The following is a 27,787-nucleotide window of genomic DNA, read 5'->3' as shown; positions in this document are numbered from 1 at the left end:
TTTTGACAATGAAAAATAAAAGGAAAATAGTATAGTATTTTCCCCAAAAAAATAAAGGAATATTTTTCAGTCATTTGTCAACATTCCCATTTTGTAAAATAAATCGTGAGAAAATTGTATCGTGAACCCAGTATCGTGAATCGAATCGTATCGGGAGTTGAGTGAATTGTTACATCCCTAGCCCCTAAATATGTTTGCTACGGCCCTGCAGCCCCTAGATATGTCTGCTACGGCCCCTAGATATGTCTGCTATGGCCCTGCGGCCCCATGTCTGCTACGGCCCCTACATATGTTTGCTACGGCCCTGCAGCCCCTAGATATGTCTGCTACAGCCCTGCGGCCCCATGTCTGCTACGGCCCCTACATATGTTTGCTACGGCCCTGCGGCCCCATGTCTGCTACGGCCCCTACATATGTCTGCTACGGCCCTGCGGCCCCATGTCTGCTACGGCCCCTACATATGTCTGCTACGGCCCTGCGGCCCCATGTCTGCTACGGCCCCTACATATGTTTGCTACGGCCCTGCGGCCCCATGTTTGCTACGGCCCCTACATATGTTTGCTACGGCCCTGCGGCCCCATGTCTGCTACGGCCCCTACATATGTTTGCTACGGCCCTGCGGCCCCATGTCTGCTACGGCCCCTACATATGTCTGCTACGGCCCTGCGGCCCCATGTCTGCTACGGCCCCTACATATGTCTGCTACGGCCCCTACATATGTTTGCTACGGCCCTGCGGCCCCATGTCTGCTACGGCCCCTACATATGTTTGCTACGGCCCTGCGGCCCCATGTCTGCTACGGCCCCTACATATGTTTGCTACGGCCCTGTGGCCCCATGTCTGCTACGGCCCCTATATATGTCTGCTACGGCCCTGCGGCCCCATGTCTGCTACGGCCCCTACATATGTTTGCTACGGCCCTGTGGCCCCATGTCTGCTACGGCCCCTACATATGTCTGCTACGGCCCTGCGGCCCCATGTCTGCTACGGCCCCTACATATGTTTGCTACGGCCCTGCAGCCCCATGTCTGCTACGGCCCCTACATATGTCTGCTACGGCCCTGCAGCCCCATGTCTGCTACGGCCCCTACATATGTCTGCTACGGCCCTGCAGCCCCATGTCTGCTACGGCCCCTACATATGTCTGCTACGGCCCTGCTGGCTGCGATGACGCCTCCGCTCTTCACGGGTTCTTTGAGCTTCGTCTTTTCTCTGCTTCGCGGCATCACTCGGAGGTTAGTGTCGGTCTCTGGTGTTTTCTAACCGAGCCGTTTCTCCTCCAGCTGAGCGTGGATGTATCGATGCTGGCTTCCTCCCGTCTTCACCCATGTGTGCGCGCACACAGCACCCTGCCTTCTCAATAGATGGTGCAAGTCAAAATGTCCAAATCGGCCGTAGACCCTCTGTCTGCTGTGGACAGCACCAGCGCCCAGGCGCATTACTTCCAGGTGAGCTACTAAACCCTTCTGCAGCTCATTGAAACACTCAGTCTGTGCATGTGTAGGGTTTGTGCACCGATGGTCCGTTTGTTCACCCACAGCACCGGGGATGTGATGCTGATGGTGGGCCGTGGATGCTGATGCTGTTTCTGTGACTCACCTGTAGCCTCAGCATCAGCATCCAAACATTCTGTGGGTCTATTTAGACTGAAAAACGTGGCTGAAAATGCAGCAAAGCATTGTTACAACAGCAGCATTGCACAGTGAGGATGGACTACACAAACAGGCCTACACTTATTTATCAAGAGAGCCTCAAATCCAACTGTTAATGGTAGAAAATCAGAGCTGCAGCATCTATTTCTCCACCCTAACATTTTTTTTTTTTTTTTACTGGTATTCTTCCTTTTTTCTGATTCACATTTCTTTGTTTTCATCACTGTTGTTATTTTAAGCAATACAGTGTTTTTGAGTTTCTAGAAAAGCACTATTAAATAAATGTATTATTATTATTATTATTATTATTATAATAATAATAATAATAATAATAATAATAATAATAATATTTTTATTTATATAAAATGTTTTCATTTATTTATTGGACCTCCATCTTCCACCGTGGTGGTCGCTAATCTTCCTGAGGTCCATGGGTTCATTTTCAAGTACATGTAGAGCTGGGCGATATATCGAGATTCAAGATATATTGAGTTTTCTTTTAATATGGCCTATATTGATATATCTATATCTATATCTATATATTTATAGCTTATTTTGCATCAAAATACCTGTTTAAGGAGTAACTGCTTTCTCTAGTTCTCAGAACAGCATGAAAAACACCCTGAATTGTATTTTTGGTAAGACTTCATTTGAATTAAAATGACCTGGATTTATATTGTCTATCGCCATTTTGAGAAAAAAAATTTATCAAGATATGAGCTTTGGACCACCTCGCCCAGCCCTAAGTACATTTAAGAACAGAAAAAATTAAAGATAGTTAAAAATGTACAGAAATTACTTAAAAAGGTACATCAAGACACATTTTTATTACACCAACAAATACATGATACAGTATATACATTAAGATTGGTAAAAATAGGATTTTAAAGATTTTTTTTAAATATGCGTTAAGTTGACATATCTTTCAGGTCCCTAAGCAATACATTCCATAAGTGAAAAGCTCTAAACATTTTTTAAAAAAAACAGACATTTGTAAATAGTTGGTATTCGGATGATTGGTGACTAAGTTGGAGTTTGAAGCAAGTCGAATATTGTACAAGTGGATATGATGGGAGTATTTAATCTTTTCTAGAAATAATCTCGGTTGGTTGACATCAATTACACACATTTAGAAGATAAATTAACTTGTCTGCTGTTGTTTTGTTTTAAAAATCTGCACTAGTGTTACTTAAACTGTTAATAATGTGGCTTAAGACTCCTGTATATGTCATTTTACTGAATACACTTTTAAAAAAAACATCATTGGTGAATGCTTGAATTTCCCCTCACCTGCTGGTTTTCAACTTCTAATCTATTGTTGTGATTTGCAGTATATGAATAGAGTTGAATTCAATTGAATTCCGAATAAAATCGTAACAAAAGGGGAAAAATTCCCCCTGATCAGAAGCCAGTCATTTTGCTTATCTTTTTGTGACGTTTTCCATCTGTTTAAAGGTTTGTAATGCATCTTTGTTTTCAAAACTTAAAAATATCTATTCATATTTTATTATATATATATATATAACATTTAGATTAGTGTATCTTCTCAAAGGCAGAGAAGATACATAAAGAAGATACAGATACAGAGAAGATAACCTATATATTTTGTATGTTTTGTCTCCATATTCTCTTTACAGCTTCCCAGGAAATTGCCTAAACGCAAAAGCCGCTTCAAACGCTCAGATGGAAGCACATCTTCTGACACAACCTCCAGCTTCATCAAGCGACAGGTAAAGAAAAGCATGTTTTTTTGTGTGTCTTGGATCCTCATCACTCTGCAGGTTGGTGAGTGGGAGGGAAAAATGTAGGTCATGATGCACTGGGGTCTGAAGAAAGCGGAGAGGTTTTCGAGTTTGACATCACAGCTGATCGCTCATGTTGGTGGGTGATTATATGATGTATTATTTTATGCTTTCCTGGCGTGTATTCAGGCCTTTAGTTTTTGTTAGCTGCAGAGACAATTTTACCCACAAGGGGGCAGCAAAATGCAAAAGAGAAAGAAACACCAAAATCCCAATGCAGCCTGGTTTTTAATTAATGTTTTCAGGTCAGGCATGTGCAGAGGAATCAGATGGAGATTTGCAGTTATTTAAGACAATCTCCGAGGCTGAGAGTAAGGATCCTACTCCCAGGAGCTGGTGGTGACTCACCTCCTTTCAAGCAGATCAGCTGATTTGATGACAAATGCTGTGATTTACCTGCATGTGTTTCCTCTGAGAAACACTGTGGATTTTATCTGTTTTTTCTGCTCTTTAGGATACAGTTCAAACTGAACTCTTCTCAAACCAGCCAATAAAGGGATACTAAACCTTTATCACTAATAATACACACTATTATATGTAACCTTTACCAGTAGGAATGAGTCCGATTTCACATTTCCTGATTAGTGCAACATCGAAATATGTCAGCGAAACATAACTAAGCGCTAAAACGTTGGATTGAAATGTTACACCATAGACCTTGGCTGGGTTCGAAATTGCATACTAACGTACTACTCATACTAAGTCTGACATCACAATTAGTTGGCAGTGGCCATACGGTTGCCATATCAATATACGGACATTCTATCCGTACGCAGTGCCCCTATTTGGCCAATTTAGGTCACGTGACTAAATCTAAACCTAACCCTAACCATAACCCTAAAAATGATTGTGATATTGGGTTATAACCTGACGCTAAACCTAACCTTAATCCTAATCCTAACACGCTACATACTTGTTCTTTGGTAACCGTACCAATAGCACCGGGGGTTTGTCCGTACGGCAACTGTACAAATAGACGCTTTTAAATTAGTATGTAGTGCGTTCACATTAAATAGTATGGAAAGAGTGAGTACGCGAGAAACACCCGAATGTATACTATATATGGAGACATTTTTTACGTATGCATGGTGGGTACACTAGGCATACTCAACTGCCCCAAGATGCATTGCAAGCAGAATGTAAAATCGTCCTTGGACCGGCTTAAAAACAAAAAATCAAACATCCCCTTTTTAAAACAAAAGCATCTCTTCTTGTCTTCCATTAGTTTTTAATGTTTTTTGTACATAGGGTTCTGAAGTTTTGAAGTTAACCAAAAATCTCCAAAATGTCAGCATGAAATGTGTTTCCGTGAGTTTTATGGATCAAATGAGCACATGTTGATATTCTAATTGGTCACTTTCTCACTTAAAATGCTTTCAGAGCCTTCAAAGGTGGAGAATCAACAGAGATATTTATCCTCAATGTGATTCAGGTTTTTAGGTTCTAAATGTATCTTGGGCAACTTTGAAGTTCACTTCAGTGGGAACGGTCATTATCCAATTGATCCTAACCATACTTATAGTATATAGTTGACAGTGTATACTCATTGAGTTTGTAGTGCATAGTACGAAGCGTGCCATTTTGAACACAAGTATAGAAGCAGAGCGGGGCGGAGCATGCCTGACGTGATGTCAACATGAAATACAAACACGGATTGGCTTAAATCTCCAAAATGGCGCTGCCTAAATTCAAAGGTATATTGTGTGTTCAAAGGCTAAACGTTGACATAAACAACTCCAAAGACATTTCTAACATGATTTTATTATTCACCTTTAGAACTATCATTTAAAGTGCATTTATATGATGGCGAGCATATCTCTCTAAAGAGTAACTAAGCCCCTGGTTTTGGCTGACCTTGCTGCTAGGGGGGGAACATAAAAAAAAAACGCCTTGATTATGGAGCCCTTAAGACACGCCCAGTCTATACTATAAAATCTCCAGAAAAACCTCAGCAGAAAAAAGTGGTTTTGGGGTTTAGTTCATCTTTAAATAAACAAAACGCATTAAAATTAGACATGACACGGACTGGAAGTAACCCCAAATCTTACTGGTTTATTGATAACAGAGAGTTATCACATTCATCCAAAAGGTTCCATTTACGTATGAGTTTCTTCTATTTGGTAATCTTTCATTTTCTATGTTTGTAGTTTGATTCAATAATCAGTGTTCCGCAACCACCTTTATTTTGGGGGTCGCAGGCTGAAAAGTTTGAGAACCACTGCTTAGACTTACAACCATAGTGGTTCCCAATCTGGGGTACGTGTACCCCTAGGGGTACTTGAACACCCCTCAGGAGGTACACAGAAACATTTGTCAGTTTATTAATTTTTTCTTCTTCTTTTTGTACATGCTCACTTTTTTCCTCATCCATCAATAATAATCTGTGGCACAGCTCTTTAAAATACTCTAATTTCAAAGTTAATGTTGGACGAGACACAGGAAAGAGTTGAGACACAAATAAATAATGTATAACATGAGCTAAGGGGTACTTCCGATAAGAAAGAAAGTGTAAGGGGTACATGTGGCAATGAAGTTTGGGAAACACTGATTTAAACAAAAAAGTCAGAGAAACTATTAATCATTGTGTAAACTACCAACTAATTCAGTTTTACATATCTCAGCTAGATATCACACAAATTCAATGAATCTCAACATTTTTATCGGGGCTGACATTTTCCCCATGCTTATATCACATTATGGCAGTCATTTTTAATCTGAAATTATTAAAAGAACTCTCAGTTTTTCCCAAATCCTGCAGTTTTCTTTAAATTGTTCCTTAGAATTTCCCCAAATTACTAATATTCTTGCAAGATAAACTGCTTCATATTTGGCCCCTGAACTAAAATGAGTTTGCATTCAATGCAGTCCCATATTTGCACAGGAACCAAGCTTCACTGTTACCTGCAGACACCGTTGACTCCATTGTGCTGCCACTTTCATGCACCCCACTTTTCTTCCATAGTTGTTTTTTTTTCTTCATTTGTCCAGGTACAGGTATATTGTGATGATGTCCGTAGGAAATATATCTGCTTGATGTGATATAGGAACACTTTGCAAAGCTGGATCCCTACACAAAGCTCATTAAAGCGCTGCCTGTGAGGATTTGGAGACGAGAAGCGTTATGTGTCTTTCTAAATAGACCGAGGCTGAGTGATGTGCAGGCGTGGGGTTAACACAGGCCCAGATTTCATGCACAGTATCATTAGCATAAGGAGATGTGGAGCAGTGAAGCTGAGAGGCGTTGTTGAGGATTAAAGAAAAATGATGCTGAGCAGACGTATTCTCTCGCAAGAGGATATTAGTTATCCAGATCGAGGGCCTTAATGACAATCTGCAGATTTCCAGGGAATATTGTGCGTGTTAAAATGAAGGCCTCGGCTGATGTGTGGGATCACAGCATCGCCTTTAGTTTTCTTTCAGTGGGGTGATTGGACAAAAGTGGGTTTTGTGCAGGAGAAAATACATTTCCCAAACAGAGTGGATAGTTACTTGCCTGTGATAGTGGGGTGGGGTGTCTATGGAGGAGCAGTGGAGTATGACTCATTTCTGCAGCAGGATACAATAAGCAGTATGGATGTGTGTTGTTGTATGTAGGACAGGAGTGGAGGAATCCTGAGAGAACACTTGATTAAAAAAAAAACAAAGGTTCACTTTCATCTGACACGTAGACTCCGAATGAAACAAGGGGATGCAGATTTCAAATATTGATCAAGTGACGCAAAAGCTACGTTGGTAGTTGTGATGCGATGAGGTGGGGTGAGAAAAAAGAGGAGAGGGAAGGTGTTGGTGCTGGTGCGTGTGCCACACAGTGCAGGTTGTAACTGGTCAGACGCTGGGAGTCGGTGTGGTCCAACTGGTACTCAGCATGTAGTGGTGTGTGAGGAGGGAGGGACGGAGACAGCTGCACCAACTTTAGCTGAGTAAGTAGCAACCAAATGTCTTTGATGTGTCTCCATCTCGCTTTTCTTCTTTGTCTCCCTCCATCTCCACCTCCCCCCTCAGCCTCACCTGATTCACTCATTCACCTGTCTCTCTCTCTCTCTCTCTCTCTCTCTCTCTCTCTGCCTTTCCACTCCTTGATTCATCAACATGACGTCCAGTTTGCCCAATCTCGACTTTGATATTGATGTAACCACAAAGTGATTTATTGCGTTGGCTCTCACGGCGCCACCGTGCATGTGTAACTTGCTGACAGTGAATTACGAGCGCACATTTAATCGAACTCTTTTTAAAATTGGATGGGTGGCTGCTGAATTTCCAAACTGCTGGAGCCTGCAGTTTTTTTCATTTGTTTTTCGCTCGGAGGGAAAGGTTTTTCAGCCCCCCTGAATATTGCATTCTGCTGTTGTGCAGAATCGGCTTCCAGCACGCAGCAGCATGACGATATAAAATTGCATTACATCAGCCTATGTGAACTTTATTTACATGTCATTTTTAAGGGAAGCGCAGCAGAAATTAATGTATTACAAAGCAATTATACTCAAGTGCTACGATCAAAAGATGAGCTGCTTGAAGGGAACATCTGATTTAGTTTTTATTTTCTGGTCACAATGAGTGGATGAGCGTGGACATGAAATAAAGCAATGTTTCTTTTTCTTTTCATGAGCCAGTTTTGCACAACATAACCTTATTTATAAGGAAGCTAACATGAGCACTTGGAGAGCGCAAACCTCCACCAAGCGCCAACTATCCTTTTTGCAAGATATTGAATCATTGACTCAATGATCAATTCACACTTTAACGAGCCCATGTTACGCTAAATCAACTTTTCTATGCTTTAAACATCATAAAGTGCTATTAGGGCTTCATACACAGGCCCAAAGTGTTTTTTTCGTTGATTCCCTCAATCGTTAGTTAGAGGGTGATTTGCTCCTTTCTTACCGCAGGGTGAGCACAAACACCTCGCTCCAATTTGATGATGCGTTCCCACTTTGATGACCAATTTGACGCTGCACTGAGCTGGAGAAGCCACGCCTCCAGGAAGCTCTCTGCCGTGATTGACATGTAAACAGACACGCCCACAAAGGTGAGCATTTCAGCGTCCTTCGCGCAGTGCTATGTATGTGTTTTCTACAGTCTATGTGTGTACCGGTGAATGCCCCGCCCCTACACTCTGTCTCATGTTGATAAAGCAGCATGAGCTCAGCTACAGAGTGGGTGGGAGGAGGGTGGGCCGTCCTCTGGCCCTACATCACCGTGCGGGGAGGAGGAAGTCAGTGTCTCGTCTATAAAGACACGCCCACTCATGAATAAGCATAAGTAGGACGCAAATCAGCCTGTTTGTGTAGAGTTGCTCAGAAAGTGACTTTCTGAGGCTAAAACTCTGGAAAACAGGCAAGTTTTGGAAAATACACCTCAAATACTATGTTTTTGGGGTTCTTCGAACAAATGGAGATGGGTGAAAAATAGCATGACATGTGACCTTTAAAGGCTGGGAAGAAATGTATATCTCTATTCATAACAATACAGTGGGACCAAATGTATGAACACCCCCATGTTTTGGAAAAATTGCAAAAAAATTGCACAAACCAAATCTGATTCGGATGAAACTGAAATTGAGGAACCAACTCGACAATTGAGTCAAATTTCATAAAGATCGGTCAATTACAAACCAAGATATGAATTTTTGAATTCTTGCTAATGATGAGAGATAGGGATTTTTTGATTTTTGAAACTGATCCAGAATTATTTTATTGATCCGGATCCTCTCTGTTAATAAATGGAATCTGATATGTAATTACAGAACTCTCTCCTGCTCAGCTCTGGTCAGACTGCCCTAAGCAGACCAGATACCGTCACACACTGATAGCACACACCAAGGCCTCTTCCTGAGGACTACGACTATGAGCAACATACTTACATTGAGTGAAAAACTGCCACCTCTGAACCTGGTTTCGCTGGAGATTTCTTCTCAGTTTTTGCTTCCCACTGTCGCTAAATGCTTGTTCATGTGGATCTTGTTGGGTTCTTTCTTTTTTACTATGGACTTCATCATTTGTTCAGCGCTTTGACAGGACCAGGTAGCCTGCATGGACCATGTGAGGTGCCCTCAGTCTTCCATCTAAAATCTGATTTACTTTCCAGGATTCAAACTTACAAAGATATATATACAGATGACAGATGTAGTTAGTACTTAGTAAAGTTAAATACTGCTGCTAGGGATGTCCCATAACAACTTTTTACTTCTGATACAATAGCGATATTGCAGCCTTGAGTATTGGCCGGTACCGATATTGATCCGATACAATACCAGCACAAATCACACATACTTTTATTACTTATTTTGTAGTGTGGAATATTAGAAAAGAACAAGTGATGTTACTCAAACAGAGAATAATAATCAGCAACAGTAGGTATGAGAAAAACTGACCCATTTATTATTATTATTATTATTATTATTATTAATAATAATAATAATAATAATAATAATAATAATAATAATAATAATAATAATAATAATAATGCATTGGATTTTATATAGCACTTTATCATAGACACTCAAAGCACTTTACAGAATGAAGTCATTATTCTTTCACTCCACACGTGGTGGCAAACTACTATCATAGCCACACCTGCCCTTTTACCTATTGGTTACATTTTATACATTTTAACCTTCAACATAATATTTACAGTATTCTACAACTGAATAAATATAATATAATATAATATATATCAGAAATTTTAGATGCAGTCTGATAAAATCTGATAATCGTTTTCTGGCTAATATCGGACCAATTTCCGATATCAATCGGGATCAGGACACCCCTAACTGCTGCACGTGATACCGTTTTAGTTTTAAATTAACCATCTTTAAATGTTTATTTTCGCTGAAACATTGTGACAATATTGCAGATTTGGTGTATGTTATATATAATATGATATATATGACTTTTTTTTTTCATTTAATTTAAATTATTGGTTTATTTAACAGAGGAGGTGTTCATTAATATCAATACCTAATATATACCAGAATTAGCCAAAAGTCTATTATTCATCTGCAGCCCCTGGACAGAATGATTTTAATAAAATACAACCTAATTGTTAAATGTTTACAAATGTTCCATGTTTTACGATTAGTTAAAAGTTATTGGTTTGTAGCTGGTAAAATAGGAAGATGATGATGATTCTCTATGACAATGAAACAATTAGAATATTAGAACATTAGAATAAATAAATAAACATTAAAAATAAATAAATAAACATTAGAATAAATAAAGTGTTGCATGTTGAAACTTTAACATTTCCTACATTTTTAAGTTACTGCTAGCCTTCCTTATTATCTTACCCTCTAATTAAAGTAAAACCATGAACATTTGGTATTTAAAGGTATCATATCATGCTATTTTTCACCCATCTCCATTTGTTTTAAGAACCCCAAAAACATAGTATTTGAGGTTTTTTTCCCCAAAGCCTCTGAAAAGTCACTTTCTGAGTAACTCTACACAAACATGCTGATTTGCGGCCTACTTATTTATGAGTGGGCGTGTCTATAGACGGGACACTGACTTCCTCCTCCCCGCACGGTGACGTAGGGCCAGAGGACGGCCCGCCCTCCTCCCACCCACTCTGTAGCTGAGCTCATTCTGCTTTATAAACACGAGACAGAGTGTGGGGGCGGGGCGTTTACCGGTACATACATAGACTGTAGAAAATACATACATAGCACTGCGCGAAGGACGCTAAAATGCTCACCTTTGTGGGCGTGTCTGTTTTCCATGTCAGAGAGCTTCCTGGAGGCGCGGCTTCTGCAGCTCAGTGCAGCGTCAAATTCGTCATCAAAGTGGGAACGCGTCATCAAATTGGAGCGAGGTGTTTGTGCTCACCCTGCAGTAAGAAAGGAGCAAATCACCCTCTAACTAACGATTGAGGGAATCAATGAAAAAAACACTTTGGGCTTGTGTATGAAGCCCATATAACACTTTATGATGTTTAAAGCACAGGAATGTTAATTTAGCGTAACATGGGTCCTTTAAGAAGTGTTTTTATAACTCGTAGACCTTCAGACTATTCAGTACCTATGAAGTAGCTCACAATTTTAGAAAGCTTGGTGACTCCTGGTCTAGATATTGTCACTTGAAAAAAAAATTCAACGAAAACATGACGAAAATTTTTAGTCGACAAATGTATCACTATGTCTGGTACCTGTGGGTGTGTTTAGGTGTTTTTCTTTCTTTCACCCATTGTTTGCTTACTTTCTCTCACATCTGCTGTAAATGATATTAACTAGGTCTCACTCCAGTTTCCGTAATTGCATCTCATTTAATATTCTCGCAACATACAGCGTTGCCTTATTGTCACATTAAGTCTTCCGTCTGTCACTCAGCATCTGATATCCACGCTGATGCTGCACTTAGGAATAAAACCAAGCACCATGTTCTCTTCCAGCGGTGCCTTGAGATCCTTCATCTCAGCTACATGCGGTGAAATCAAAGTGATGCAGGTCGTCGGTTTGTGCGGCACCACTTTTGTGCCTGAACTTCCTTTGGTTTTTGCTGATGCTAATTGGTTCTCCAGAGAACCCATTTGTATACATTGGCAAGATGGATGACCAGGACGAAGTCACTGGAGGAGAGGAAGCAGTGTTTTTCATGTTCTATATTTGTAACCAGGTCTATCACCTCTGGTTTTCTCCTCTCTTGTTTCCTCTGGCATGGTTTTAATTTTGCTGCTGGAGCTCTACTCGCTGACAGATTCAGGACTGAATGCACACACACACACATACGCATTCACATACACACAGCGCAAAGACTGCATCTGCTGCAGCCAAAACTGGCTATCAATTCAGCTGTTATGAAGTGCAACATCAAAATGTGTGTTTGTTAACATGTCATTGTTAACACCGCCGTTAATCCGAGGCTGACACTCGTTCCCTTTCTATTAGGGATGTAACGATTCACTCAACTCCCGATACGATTCCATTCACGATACTGGGTTCACGATACGATTCTCTCACGATTTATTTTACAAAATGGGACTGTATATAAATGACTGAAAAATATTCCTTTATTTTTTTTGGGAAAATACTATACTATTTTTCATTGTCAAAAGAATCTCTTGATAAACTATTCAAAACAATGCAATTTAACTAAAGATAAATCTTGAATGAAATAAATAAAGGAATAATACAAATGAAGAAGAAGCTTATTATTTAAATTCTGGTTCTATAGTAAACAGTACAAAACTGCATAATAGTTCTTTTTCTTTTTAAAAGTGCAACTGAAAATGTATTTTGTGCCTTAACAATTGGACTAAAAAAACAAACAAACAAAAAAAACAGTCATTTTACTGTATTTAGGTCAGATATTTGTTTGGACCAGCAGAGGGCGCTGGTAACCCAGTGGTCGGTTGGCATGCAGATATTTTGCAGTGAAGAAGAGATGCTATGCTAGCAGACAGAGCTAATAGAAAAACGTGACTTTCACAGATATTCACGTAATATTACAGATATTCTTTCGGTGCTAAAGGGGTAAGGAATCATTTATGAATATGTTTAAGAGTAGAAGATGGCCAGAAAGAAAGTATTAGCAGATTTCGCTCGCCGCCAACACTTCTGGGTAGCGCCCTCTGCTGGTTAAAAAAAGTACTGCGATTCAATTTTCACAGCATCGATGTGAATCGTTATACCTATGAATTGATTTTTAACTGCCTTACGATTAATCGTTACATCCCTACTTTCTATGGTTTTTCACAATAATGACCACATTTTATTCCTGTAAATTACGTAGAAGTGGAAATGTATTCACATTTGTAAAAATATCAAAAATTATGTACCTTAAGTAATTGAGATGGTGGCTAAATTATACATGTAAACATCTGAGATAATAGCTTGATAAGCATACATGATATATATGAAACTATAGCAATATACAGAATAATGGACATGACTTACGCAAAAACGGCTCTACTTCGGCCGCCATTTTACCAGGGACTAACTACTACGCATATATAGCAGCTAGCTTTTACACTGGTAATTAATCAGGACAACTATCAGATCCATCACATCAAAGCAGTTTTATTTACATGATTATAGTGCAAATTTAAAGTAAAAAATTTATTTTATATCAAAAGCAGTAATGTTTACCTATACGTAGATAATATTACAACATTTTTACATCATGTATTATATATAGTATGATAATTACAATACGAAGAAGAAGGTGTAACACTGCTCTCCCTTTTTATATCCTCAATGTATTTTATTGCAATAACAAAATATGCATTGCTGTCTCATAATGATTGCACTTCCTGTGGTGTTGACCTTTGACAGCATGTGCAGACAAGTAAAATAAACAAAAAAACAATAAGAACAAGAATTATCAACATCATCATTAATATATAATACTAACACTAATACAGTGTCCATCGAAGGTATGTATTCATATTTAAGTAGAGTTGTCAATTATGGCCAAATGAGTATGTGTTTGAAGGTTGGATGTACAAAGAGGTGTACATACTCTGTAGCGTTAAAGCCATGCCGTCTTGCCTCGCGCGCAGCGTTGCTGGTCAGGCGGGCATTTCGGACTTCAGGTGACTCAGCATCACGTGCCTGGCGCATTGCCTCACGTTTTCGCTCTTTCTCTGCACGTCAATTTTTTTGGCATGATACAACCAAAAGTGATTTGTAGAATAGTAGTTATAGTAGTAGTAGTAGATACCGCGCCGGGGAGATATTCGTTCCACAAACACACACACGCGCGCACACAGACGTTCCTTGCTTTTATAGATAGATTATCTACTATAAAACACATATTGCATTACACAATTTGCTAATGATTAAGTTTTTATATTTATTTATATAAGAGTTCACCGTCATTAACATGCAAAGTACACACATTTGTTTGATCCGGTTACAACAGTTAAAGTTCTTAGGGAACGTCACTGCTTTTGATGCACTATAATCATGTAAATAAAACTACTAGACACTTTTCTGTCGTATACTGCCATGCTTCAAGTCTTAAATATTGTTACATGTGACCAAATCGCCATTAAATGTAATGGGTTTGACAGTGGTCGTGTTTGTTTACATGAACAGAAGCTGCGTACTACTGGTATGTCCCAGGCAAGATGGCGTCCATTTTTGGACCATTCTGCCAAAAAAGTGCTATCTCTCTATATATGAAACGTCACTGTATAATAAGGGAAAAGGAAAGTGTATCGGAATGATTTTAATTGTTTTACAATAATTATCTTCCAAATTGTTTGTTTATTTTTTTTTAATTTATTTATATGTGAATGGCTCAGATTGTATTTGTTTAATTAATTAATTGCAAGTTCCAGGCTTTTACTAAAAGTCCACCAAAAATCAAACCTTCAAATAGTTTAGTTATTTATTTGTTTGTTTGTTTATTTATTATTTATGTGTGAATAGCTCAGATTTTATTGGTTTAAGTAATGGATTGCAGGTTCCAGGCTTTTAATAAAAGTCCACCACTAGGTTATTTTCACTGTTTTAACATCTCTGCATTAATGGCATGTTTTGACTTATTCTCTGCACAAAGCGTTCACCATTCCCAGGATGTGCCCTTAAACTGCTCACAGTGAAAAATGGTACCCGGCGTATATTTTGCTAATGAGGATGTGTCCTTGGAGGATATAGCGGGGGAATAAAGCATGTATGTGTGCTGCACTGTGGGGGAAGATGGGGATGGATTGGGGCCAATGCAGGAGAGAAGCATTTGCCTCCTCTGTGCTATATTTGGCCTGTGTGAAGATGGCTGGTGTGGGAGAGCTATGTGTTGTGTTGTAGATGCACACACACACACACACACACACACACAGGAAGGAACACTAATCCCCATCAATGTGTTTGTGAAGTCATTTATGTGTAGTCGCATCATGAAATAAAAAGAATAATATTAGGTTATATCGAGGTAGTGTGGATGTGACTAACCCAGCTGTTTCCTGTCAGGGCTCGGCTGATTCGTACACCAGTAGACCGTCGGATTCAGACCTGTCAGCAGAGGAGGACCGCGAGGCGTATCGGCGTGAAGCCGAGCGCCAGGCACAACAGCAGCTCGACAGAGCTAAGGTACCAGCCTACAGTGACATACACGTGTTAATAATGAGCTTACTGCTCTGCTCCACAGCAACATGCATGCAGGAAAGGTTGTTGATGGGAGCGCTGTAGGTGGAGCAACATATATGTCAATGAGAACAAAAAAAAACATCTCATCGGATGTTTCCAAATACACTTTAAAACTATACTTTAGAACTGGACAATACGGACCAAAACTCATATCTCAATATTTTTTCTCAAAATGGCGATATACGACATACAGCTGAGGTCACAGCCGCCTCTGTGAGCTTTCTGGTGGGGACGAACTCACGGCAGCAGCTGCTGTTCAGGCCAGTAACTACAGAGTAATACGTGCATTCATGTCAGAGTCTCTAAAACATCAGAAAACTCTCCATTAACACAAAAACATATAAACACATGAACTTCCTACATTTGTCACTAGAGTCTATTTAGAAAAAAGTTGCGCAGAATCTCCACAGGGAGGTTAATTTTTTATTTTGAAATGGGGAGCGGAGGGAGTATTCTACATACTACAGCTTTAAGCTCGGGAATTTTGGCTATATTGTGAATTTTTTATTGAAATTAAGCAGAAATTGGGAGTAATTTTAAATTGCTGTATCATATCCAAACATAAATATCAGCATCCATGCAAAATAATACACTTTAAGTAAAACGTAACATTTCAACAGTTATATTTGGAAGTAGAACTTTACAATTATTCAAGTGGAGTTTCGCATTGAATGTATCACATATTCCATAAAACTCTACTTTATTTGCATGGGTTGGCAGTTTTCCCATGCTTGTATAACACGATGGAAGTAATTTTTACTCTCAAATTGTTGAAATAAACCAAATTTCCCCAAAATAAATAAACGTAGTCACTACCTGTCACCCAATGCTTAGATATTGTCGGTGCATTATACTTTACATACTTTTATATTATTGATACATGGAAATGCAAAGTTGCACTAATGTTAAAATTGTTTGATTCCCAACCTCTGCGGCCCATTTGAGATCAAACTTATCCGTATTTGGCCCAGTGGCGGTTGGTGCATTTTTCTGCAGGGGGGCTACAACTCCAAAAAAGTTATACACCAAAAACAGGTTTTGTGTAGCTTTGAACAAATAAGTAAGAAAAATGGCAGTTACAGAACTGCTTTCGAACTAACCACATTTATTTCCACAGAACCCTTAAACAAGCAAGAACAAATGTAGTATACACCTGTGGTTATCAATTTTCTTTAGCTCAAGTAGCCCCTTTTTCTCATTTCTGAATTGAAGTACCCCCTTATACTATAGATCATAATGATGGAATGAATGAGTGATAACACACATTTTAAAGAATCTAATTCTGTAAATAAGTGGAAAAAAACAGTATTTAGTGCCTCATGAATAGATTTATTTCTATTAATTTGAGAAACTCCGGTATATACAATAGAGTGAGTGAGTGTGTGTCAGGGTTATTATACTTCTTCAAATTTAAATTATTTTGTTTATTTATTTAGTGTTTCAGATTTTACCTTTTTTTAGTTTTAGTTAGTTTAACAAGTAATTAAATACAAACGGGGGTGACAAAGGAAGTGGTAAATTAATATACATAATTTGAGATCTGACAAAATATAATTTAAGACCTAGTTTACAAAATATGGGTATATTCAAGATTTGAAATCATCAAATTGAGTTTGTTCCTAGTTTGTTCATGTTTCTTTGCCTTGTCTGAAAAGTGCTTTAAATGGCTCCTAACTGTCTTTATCCATGCTGAGTCAGCAGTTAGGCGGGGAAAGCAGAATTATTTAATTTCTCTTTCTTCATTTTGCTTCTCCTTCTAACGTCCCACGGTTTCACCTGTCAAAGCCACTTTTTGTCGGACCACTGTGACGTCAGCCCCTCCCATGGTGGGAGCGGGGTGTTGTGTAAATGATCTGGCTGCATTCAACTCTGCACAGCCGCAGACTGACTCTGGGCGCCGGTAAATTGCGCCCAGAGACACTCCATTGACTCGTATTGAAGAGGTGTTACTGCGCATGTACAACATTTAACGAGAGTGGACGGTAAAGATTTTTGCGCCCCAAGGAGGAAATATGTCACCAATCAGACACAGATGAACGAAACTACTTCACACATCATCATTATCTATATAATATGTATTCTGATTATCTAAATACAGATATAACTTAGGTTTGTAGTATTTTCAATTCATTATTAATTTTTATTATTTTCTATACTTACTCAAACTAACATGCTGAGTGGTGGGGCGGTGCCCTAGCGCCCCTTATTGGGAAGCCGCCACTGATTTGGCCCCTGAACTAAAATGAGTTTGACACTCCTGCTTTAAAAATTGAAAAAGTCCAAATTCAAAGTTAAAGCCTTCAGTTTAAAAATGCTCCTCACTACCTAACAAACGCTGTGGCTGTGCTTGTGTTGTTGTTCCAGTCCAAAGCTGTAGCGTTTGCAGTGAAGACCAACGTGAGTTACTGCGGAGCTCTAGACGAGGACTGTCCGGTCCAAGGAGCTGCTGTCAATTTCGATGCCAAAGACTTTCTGCACATCAAAGAAGTACGCAATGATCATCTTTTCACAATGACGCCTTTCATTGTCCAGATGTTTGTGAGCTGAATGTGTTGTTGTTTATGCAACACACAGAAGTACAATAATGACTGGTGGATCGGACGGTTAGTGAAAGAAGGAGCTGACATCACCTTCATCCCCAGCCCTCTCAGACTGGAGGCAATGAGGCTGAAACAGGAGCAGAAACAGAGGTGTGTCCAAACATCTGGACAAGTGTCTGATGATTCATCCTGACAGCATCACTCTGTATAAACCAGTGTATTGTTGGTGCAGGAAAACTGGAGGTACCTCCTCTAGTTTAGGAGACATGGTGACAGGGAGCTGGAGGACCACACCACCATCTGCAGGTGAATGTAAGTACTACAATAAAACCAATGCTGGAACACATTCTTTACTGGGTTTGTGCTGCCTTACACTTCATTACCAATTGTTTGTCTTCTTATTTCCACAAGCTAAACAGAAGCAAAAACAGGTAGGTGTGGGTATTTATGATCATCTGAACTTATCAGAAACACACTTTTCTAATGTCAATGAAAGATGAGAGTGATGTTAAAGGTGGGATGGTTGTTGTGGAGGGAGTTATAGAGACAAATGAGATTTTATATCACACAGCAGCTTGTTCTAAATAGAGCAGAGGCTCTTCCACTTTTGTATTAGTGAAGGAACAAGACATTAAATAAAATAACAAAGAACATAATAATAATAAAATGTTAAAGAACATAGCATATTTCAATTCCCGCTCACATTTTTAGGTGTCACTGTATTGTTGTTAGCAGTGGCAGTACAAGTTAATTAAATCATTTCAAGAATTCAAAAATATTTTTTTAAGTCATGGTTTAATTTAAAATGAGTCAATATGTATTCTGATGCTGAAGAACAAAGGCAAGGGGATGACTGGCTGCTCAAAGTGTTTCAAGTTTAGTAGTTTTGGGAGCTCTTGGAAAAACAGGAGGAAGAAATGTGTCCAAAAATGGGGAAACCAGGCACTCTAAACATTAATACAAATCTAAATGAGGAAGGAGATACTAAAAAGACTTTATTTTAATGGCCAAATCATTAAAAAAGTCAACATGTTTCGATGATCAAAAACATGGTCAAAATCATTATTTAAGCCAGGAAATTGTAAAGCGTCCAAACTGATGGATAATGAAAGTTTCCCTTTGATTAAGCTTCTGAATGATATCCCCTCCACTAATCAAAGGTTTAACATGTTCAATGCCCACAATGCACAGTAAGGAATCATTGGCATTGTGGTATTTATTAAAATGTCTGACCTTAGGGTTATCTTGATTTCTGGTTCGAATTGCATATTTATGCGACAAGGCCAGGAAGTGGGGGGGGAGCGCCACCGACGCGGCAAGGAGGGCCTCGCTTTGCCTCGCTTTGCACCCCAGCCCGACCGACCCAGCACTTAGAGCCAATCCTTATCCCAAAGTCACAGGTCAACTACTGTCTGCATACACAATCAAAAGACAAGGAGGGCTGGCCCGACTGACCTATTGTTGATTTTTGTGACAGTGCTGCGGCGTTTGTGGCCACTAGGGGCTCTGGACGTGAAAGTTACAGGTTTAGCGCCCCTAGTGGCCAAAAGTTGCACGGTGTGCCTTTAAGGTGTGAAATGTGGCCATGAACTCAAATTTGTTTCACACTCCTGCACTAAGGTTTGGTGTAATTTTCAGTTTTGGTGAAAATGAGTTGAATTGTTTACCCCTTTTCCCCCCTCCTCTCTTATGCGTGGCAGGAGCCCATCCCTCCTTATGACGTGGTGCCCTCCATGAGGCCAGTGGTCCTCGTAGGACCATCACTGAAGGGCTATGAGGTCAGAATCCCTGTCTCACCTTCTGCAGAACATCCACAACATTCAGGCTGTACGATCACATGGTTTGATCACATATTCGTACCTTGTATTCTTCCTAATATCTCCATCTAGGTGACGGATATGATGCAGAAAGCTCTTTTTGACTTCCTGAAACATAGATTTGAGGGAAGGTTAGTGAACGCAGGCTGAAAGTCAGTCCCTGAAATTATTTTTAGTAACATTTGAAGCACATTTCTCCTCTCTCTGTCTACAGAATCTCAATCACGCGTGTAACTGCCGACCTGTCCTTAGCCAAAAGGTCCGTCCTCAACAAAAGACCCATCATGGAGCGATCCAACACTCGCTCCAGCCTCGGTAACCACAAACACTGAGTAAGTTTTACAGAAGCCTGACGTAGTGAATCACTCACAGAGCGTGTTCCTGTCCCTGCAGCTGAGGTTCAGAGTGAGATCGAAAGGATATTTGAGCTGGCTAAAACGCTGCAGCTGGTGATCCTAGACGCAGACACCATCAACCATCCCGCACAGCTGGCCAAAACCTCCCTCGCACCCATCATTGTTTACGTCAAAGTCTCCTCGCCAAAGGTGATCCTCGCTCCCGATGTGGCTTGTCGTGCTGTGTCTAGTCCACATTAGTCTGACGGCGTCTCCTTGTCTTTACCCTGTAGGTGCTCCAGAGGCTCGTCAAATCCAGGGGGAAGTCTCAGAGCAAGCACTTGAATGTGCAGCTGATGGCTGCTGACAAGCTGTCTCAGTGCCCTCCTGTGAGCAGCTCATTTCAACCCTTGGTTTCATCTCACTTCTTATTCTGCTGCCTTCTGATAAACTGATGCTCTCAGTAGTCTCTCTCTAGCTTCTAATCAGACACAACAGTACAAACCAACACCTCAAACCACTTCACCTCCACGTCAATGTCATGACGGCTTTCTCTAAAAAAAAAGACCCACAATAAATACAACATAATAAATATAAAATCCGATAATGCTCATTCGATACTTGTATTTTCTATATAAAAATTACTTGCAAAAATGCCCCGTCCTAATCCTTCCATCTTCATGATTAAATCACAAAAGTATCAGTTTGAAAAATGTAAGTTTTTGTTACAGTAATCGAGACGTGGATAAAATATTAACTCACCTTTTAAAAGCAAATACCTATTGGCTACAATAAAGTCAGACTGTTTAAAAACCACCTCCATCGGTTATAAGCCGCATACATTTCATATCAGTGATAACAACCATATACACTCTACTAATGCTCAAATTTGGAGTACATGTATTCCAGTGTGGTTTACTCGTGTGTGAGTACACTTTACTAGTGAAGCAAAAATTGTCACTAGTACTACTAGTATAGTAATATCTATGCTAGGGGACGTAGGAAAGCAAATTCAGGCTTTCTATTGGCTTTAGAAAATGTAACAACCAATGAGGGGGCTGGATTTGGTTATAATTCCTTCTACTTCATTTGCATTTCATTAACTTGATTTTGAGTTTCCTAGGAGTACTAAACAAAATTTTAGTTTTACTGGCGTGAGTAGACCTTACTAGTAGGGGTGTGTATTGCCTGGTATCTGGCGATACGATTTGTATCCTGAAACATAGGTACCGATACGATACGATATATCCCGATATTAAAGTATAAGGCAATTATTGCAATTTTTTTATATATATATATATATATGACTTAAGAAGCAACTAATCTGAAAATGTGTACACCTTCATGAGAACATTATGTATGAAATATATTTTATTGACATATATTACACTAGCATGCCATGTGCCAACAACTTAAAATAAAAAATAAATGAAACCTTTTCTAGCAAAATAACATTTTCATTCACTAGTACCGTACCAGTACGCTCAAAATATCTCACTAGTATGTTAAGGTTTCACTTATTCAGGCAATTTTTTTTTAGTAAAGTAGATGCTTTGATGCTTTCCTTATGAAAGAACTCGTGAGGATACATCAAAGCAATCAGTAGATGAACTTACCGGAATGATCTCACTACTAGTTTTAGTAGACTGTTTTTAGTCTACTAGTAGCACTCGTAGATTTGATTGGTTCTGTGTGTCTGTGTTTGACTGTGACGTACGCCTCACCTGTCCACCTACATCCAGATTTTTTAGACTAATCGTGTATTTTATCGCTCTTCTTTTCCACATGCAGGATATGTTTGATGTCATTCTGGATGAAAACCAACTGGAAGACGCCTGCGAGCATTTGGCTGAATATCTCGAAATCTACTGGCGTGCCACCCACTTACCCGGCAACACCCCGTTAAACCCCTTACTAGAGCAGAGTCTGATGACACCTCCGTCCGTCATCTCCAGCCTACAGGTGAGTTTCTATCACAGCACGGCACAATGCTCTATGAGTCTGTTGTTGAGAATCTGTTGTGTCTGTCTGTCTGTCGCTCTCGCCATCTCAGACTCTCACTCCTGTGTTTTTGTTTTGTGTCTCCGGACGTCTAGTGTGTCTTTTCACTCATCCGTGCTTAACATTTTTGCAGTTTTCTGAAACACAGGAATTAATTGAATGATCGCGTGCATACTAGGGTGAGTAGAAGGGTTTTTGTGTGATGTATGTGTAACTATTTTCTACATATCTGCACTTTCCCACCTCCCGACTCCTGAACACAACCTGCTGAGACGGTGAATGAAGAGCATTTTATTCATTCAGATCTCACCGAAAAAGACAAAAGCAGTGCGTGTGTGTGCGTGTGTGTGTGCGTGTGTGTGTGTGTGTTTTCCTTCACTGCATTTCCTGCTTTCTTCCCTAACTTGACGGTCTTTGCTTGTGAATCCCGACTTCACAAGCTGTCAGGGAGAAAATCCACAATGCAGTTCAAGCCCATATTAATGATCTTTTTCGATATGATTTGATTAACTGGCCCCCATTGTTTTCAATTCCCCTGTTTTCCCAGCATGCTTTGTGAATGATGTTCCCGCTAAGAGAAGCACATGACATTAACGCGAATGATGCTTATTATTAAAGCCAAATAGTCGATGTAAGCCGAGAGCACATCATTAATACTCATGTCACGTCCAGAGTGATGTCGCTGTTTCATTCCGTTTGTTCAGTGTCTTTAAACGTTCATCTGTGGACATGCTGACTAAACAAAAAGACTCTGAAGAGACATTGCCTTTTTATATTTTACATTATATGAGGTCGAACTTACTCAAAATGATTATTTACCCATACACAAATTATTAAATAAAGAGCTTTTGCTTTAAATAAACCAAGTACTTGCTTACACTCTGCTTTTCAAGCTGCTTTACCGCATAAATTACTTTTTTTTTTTTTTTTTTAACTCTACCTGTATGTCATCCAAATGTTGACATACAGGTACAGTTAAAAAATGTAAAAAGTTCAGCCATTGTGGACAGTAATCTGCATTACATTTCTTTGTACGTGCTGAGGTGCATGCATAAATAAAATAATAAATAAATGATTATATATATATGAATGAATAAATGAATAAATAAAAATACAATGTATAGATACATAAATAGCATTTAGGGCATATATTTATGTATTTGGTGATTTATGTATTCATGTATTTATCAATGGCATATTTCTGTATTTATTTATTTATTTTTTAATATGGCAGAGTTGGTCCTCCATATTTGTCGACTACATTTTTTAAGTGACAATATGACCATTTTTATTTTGAATAAAATACATGTTAACACAAATTCTATCAAAACGTGCCGTATTTATATTTTTTGTTGACTGATAAATACTAAATTCATCACACGGAATGAAATCCAATCAGATCATGTTGTCTTACTCATTGATCACATCAAATCTGTCTGTGTGTATTTACAAAAAAACAATACCATCCCATGTAAGGTTAATGATTGATTATTTAATATTAAAAAACTATTTTGCTGCATAGTTTAGTCGACTATATCTGTAACATATTTTGTCGACTAAAATCTTAATGTAATTTAGTTTACTAGACTATGACTGAAATGGTCATAATGATTTAATTTTATCTAAATTTATTTTGATGGTCATCCAATAATTTTGTCTATTATTGATCTTTTCTGGTATTGTGATTAGATTAGAATTCAGTATTGACACTAGGCCTGTATCGAGACACTATATCAAGATTCAACATATATCGAGATGTCTACAATATCGCCTATATCGACATATTTTTAATTTCATAGCTTATTTTGTATGAAAATACTTGTTTAAGGAGTGCTGAGTGCGACCTTTCCCTTAACTCACTCACACATGCTGTCCCTTATAGGAGAAAAAGATAAAAGTGGCACATGTTGTGCAGATGTTTATTTATTGTTTATTTGTAAAGGGATCATGTACAATAATTTGTTAATAAATGTGGCTGTGTGGCATTTTGCATCAGCAAATTTAACCCAGAATTGTCTTTCTGGTGAGACATAAATATTGAGATTTATATCGTATATTGCTATTTTGAGATATAATATCAAGATATGAGTTTTGGTCTATATCGCTCAGCCCTAATTGACACCTAAAGTAATTTATAGTGAAAAGCCTTAAACTGTCCTTTTGAAACTACATTTGAACTCACTGCTCTACTCATTTCTAACATTGAGTATATGTTTTAAAAACAGAAAAGGAGTCAGAATAAATAGTTCTTGAGTTGAATGTTTCCTTCAGAGTCCTTGTTGATGTGGACGTTGCATCATTTTGTCTCGTGTTTTTATGTGGGAAAAAAACCCCACTCTTATACAGTATATCTGCTTTCAGGTTCTGGTTTTAGAGCTATTTCTGATTCTTTACTTCTGTGTTCCAGAACAAAAACCAGCCCCAGGCACGTGAGGCAGTGGGTCTGGAAGGTGAGGAAGAGGAGGAGGAAGAGGAGGAGGAGGAAGGTGCTGAGGAGGCTCACTCCCCCGTGGAACAGGACAGTCTGATGCCATCCGACGAGGCCAGCGATTCCCTTTCCCGGGGCCGGAGGGGGAGCCCGTGCCACCGAGCCGTGGAAGACGACGAAGAGCTGGAGGAGGAGGATGAGGAGGAGGAGGATGAGGATGGGAACGCCTCCCCGTGCCACACTCGCACCTACAGGGACGTGTACTACCCACACCGTGGGCACATGGGCAGCGCTCACAGTGCCAACGGCCACGAGTCACAGAACAGGCTGCTGCAACGTGACGCCCAGCAGGGCCACAACCAGAGGAACAACCGGCAACGCAACCGCCCCTGGCCCCGAGACACCTACTGAAGTTAGGCCCCGCCCCTCCTCCAGCATGGAGACCAAAGCCCATAGTCCCAAACTAACCTGAGATTGAAAAACCTGCAACATGTCTGTGAAGGTTCCCACTCATCAGGGTTTCCTGGATAAGAGGTAACATGTCCATGTCCAGATTCTCTGAGCGGATCAAACAGTCAATCTGAAGCTGATTTCCACCTCATTGATCAATAACCCAAACAAAAATCTAGAGTTGATTGAAAAAAGAGGTGATGACAGCTCACATTTAGATTGAAGTGAACAGTGCTACTCACCTCCTCTACTCCACCTTTAGCTGCTCTGCATAAAGGTTCCTCTGATACAGGGGTTCTCAACCTTGGGGTCGCAAGACACTAGGAGGGGGTCGCCTCATGCTTTCAAGAAACTAACAATCTGAGGCCATTTTTGCTTATTTTTACCCTGTTTCTACAACTACACCAAACTTTTCATATTTTAACTTATTATCATCACTTTTTCTTGCCATATTTTTGCTCCTTTTAATGCATTTTTGCTACATTATTCAGATTTCTGCCACTTCTGCATAAAATTTAAACGCCTCTTCTGCACATATTTTTCCACTTGCAAGACATTTTCGGCACTTATAAACCCTTTCCATCACTTTTCCACCTAATGTCGCATGTGTTGGCCCATTATTGTCACTTTTGTTTGCCAATTTAACCTCATTCACGATTACTCATGCCCATTATTTGCCAGTTTAAACAAATTGTACCAACTTTTTACTTCAGCCCCCCTCCCCGTATTTTTTTAACCACGTTTTATGTCTGTTTTTGGCCACTCTAAATTGAGAGTTTTAGCCAATTCCTGTGGTTTTTAAAATCCCATTTCACCACTTTTTCCCCCATATTTGGTCACTTTTAACCCATTTTATTTCTGATTAATGTTGCATATGTTTACCCATTTTACACTTTTAAACTCTTTTCACCATAATTAATTCTTATTTTTGGCAATTTAACTACATTCACAATTTTCCATGCCCATTATTTGCTAGTTTAAACTAATTGTTCTAATATTGACACTTTGAAACCTATTTTTTACCACTTTTTCTCTCTGTTTTTGGTCAATTTTAACACATTTTATTTCTGATCAAAACAAGGATATACATCTTTAAGATGACTTTTAACTATGTCCCATATAATAATAAACTTCCTGGATAACAGTGGATATTATTCAGATGAATAAATAAATAAATGTGGTTATCACAGATTCATAGAACAATGGACCATCATTTTGCTGACTTTATGAATGGACCCCAAAAATCTCTCCCCTTTATTCCCCCTCATAGATGGCCCTGTCTCCACATGACTGTTCTGCAATGTTCATGTCTGTGTTCAAACACCTTCAGGTACAATGGGGGTCCCCGGTCTCTGGAACCTTTATTTTGGGGGGCTGAGAAGGTTGAGAACCACTGGTCTCATTTTACTGGCCTTAAAGTCCCACTCACTCTGTAACTCTCTTTACTCTTGCATGTGTAATTATTTTAAAACTCTTTGCACATTGACTCCAGAACAGGAAGTGAATGATTTCTATGGGTAAACCAATGTAGGAATGTCTTCTACTGAGTTTGCTTTGTTTTGGGAAACGGCGATGCATTTGATTATAATGTATATACTGGGTTTTGTTCAATTGCTACTTTATTTGTTTGGATTCCGTTAATATTATGGTCTTGTTATTGTTGCCATTCGTGTGTTTTTTAGGGACACACGGTCCTCACATGATGTGAATAATGAGTTTGACACTGACAATGCAACGTGCTCTGGGCGTCGCTCGTCTTTGCTGTTGCACAATCACTCTCTGGAAAAAAGTTTAAAAACAAAAAAAAAGTTTAGAAAAAGATGGGCACGGAGAATGTAAACACGACAAAGAAAAAGGGAATGTTTTCATTTTTTTTTTGAAAAGGGGACAAACTTTGCCAAAATCGCTTGTTTACATCATGTCCTTCACATATTTCCAAGCACACGCTGCACAGCTGCAGCTCCTTCTCAGATCCAGGCTTTCACAGAATGTAAGCTCGCATGCATTTTGCACCTCCAACACCACCACGGTGTCTCTGACCAACTCACACACACACACACACACACACCATCAACCCACAAAACCGATTGTAGCACGTCGCTGATTGTAGCATCCAACACTGAGACGGTTAAGTCTATCACCCACTTCTAATGTCTAATGTGGTGCAGTTCTACAGCTGGTTTTGAACAGATCCTCAGGTGTAAAAGCCCATTCATCACTTCATCACACTCCACCTTGTCCATGAACGTCACTCGTAGCACCATCGTTTCTGCACTCTTTTTTCCTACCTGGTGAGAAAGTGAGAGGCGACAAAGTACAGCTCGCCTCTGTGAAGGAGGAGTTTGTCACCACCAGATTTATGCAGTGAGCCTGATGACAAATGTATAAAAACTATCGACATGAACAAGGAGCTTTGTTATTACGATCAGTTCAATGTATTCAGATTCATTTTAATGGATATCTTATGGTGCTCTGATGACCAATCAATAGCATTTTTTTTTTAATTTTATTTCAGTATGCAAGCTAGAAAGTTAAATTAAAAGGACTCAATTGACCCCTTTGAAATGTATTTGCAATTAAAGAAAAAAGATCATTTAGATTTGTAATAAATTCCTTAGAACATTTGAATGCTTTAAGGCAGTGTTTCCCAACCAGGGGTATGTGTACCCATAGGGGT

At 39.4% G+C, this 27,787-nt stretch overlaps 1 protein-coding gene across 1 annotated transcript; it reads left to right on the top strand.

The window, feature by feature from the left end:
* Window positions 1–1,074: 1,074 nt before the first annotated feature.
* On the top strand, window positions 1,075–26,001 carry LOC114467229 (voltage-dependent L-type calcium channel subunit beta-3-like). The gene is made up of 14 exons (XM_028453392.1): window positions 1,075–1,448; window positions 3,290–3,382; window positions 15,363–15,482; window positions 17,904–18,026; window positions 18,114–18,229; window positions 18,312–18,391; window positions 18,491–18,510; window positions 19,780–19,857; window positions 19,969–20,027; window positions 20,111–20,211; window positions 20,290–20,441; window positions 20,525–20,620; window positions 22,023–22,193; window positions 24,640–26,001. Exons 1-14 carry the CDS (start codon window positions 1,365–1,367, stop codon window positions 25,069–25,071), a joined length of 1,725 nt encoding a protein of 574 aa, XP_028309193.1. The 5' UTR covers window positions 1,075–1,364; the 3' UTR covers window positions 25,072–26,001.
* Window positions 26,002–27,787: the final 1,786 nt, after the last annotated feature.

This window comes from Gouania willdenowi, chromosome 7 (genome assembly GCF_900634775.1).
Source record: "Gouania willdenowi chromosome 7, fGouWil2.1, whole genome shotgun sequence".
Taxonomy (NCBI): Eukaryota; Metazoa; Chordata; class Actinopteri; order Blenniiformes; family Gobiesocidae; genus Gouania; species Gouania willdenowi.
Note: the sequence above shows the minus strand (reverse complement) of the source record. Positions and strands in the feature narration are given on the sequence as shown.

Coding starts and splice junctions, on each gene's coding strand:
- LOC114467229 (XM_028453392.1), top strand. CDS start 1,365: ATGGTGCAAGTCAAAATGTCCAAATCGGCCGTAGACCCTCTGTCTGCT. Junction 19,858..19,968: donor CATCACTGAAGGGCTATGAG/GTCAGAATCCCT, acceptor ATCTCCATCTAG/GTGACGGATATGATGCAGAA. Junction 20,212..20,289: donor CAACACTCGCTCCAGCCTCG/GTAACCACAAAC, acceptor CTGTCCCTGCAG/CTGAGGTTCAGAGTGAGATC.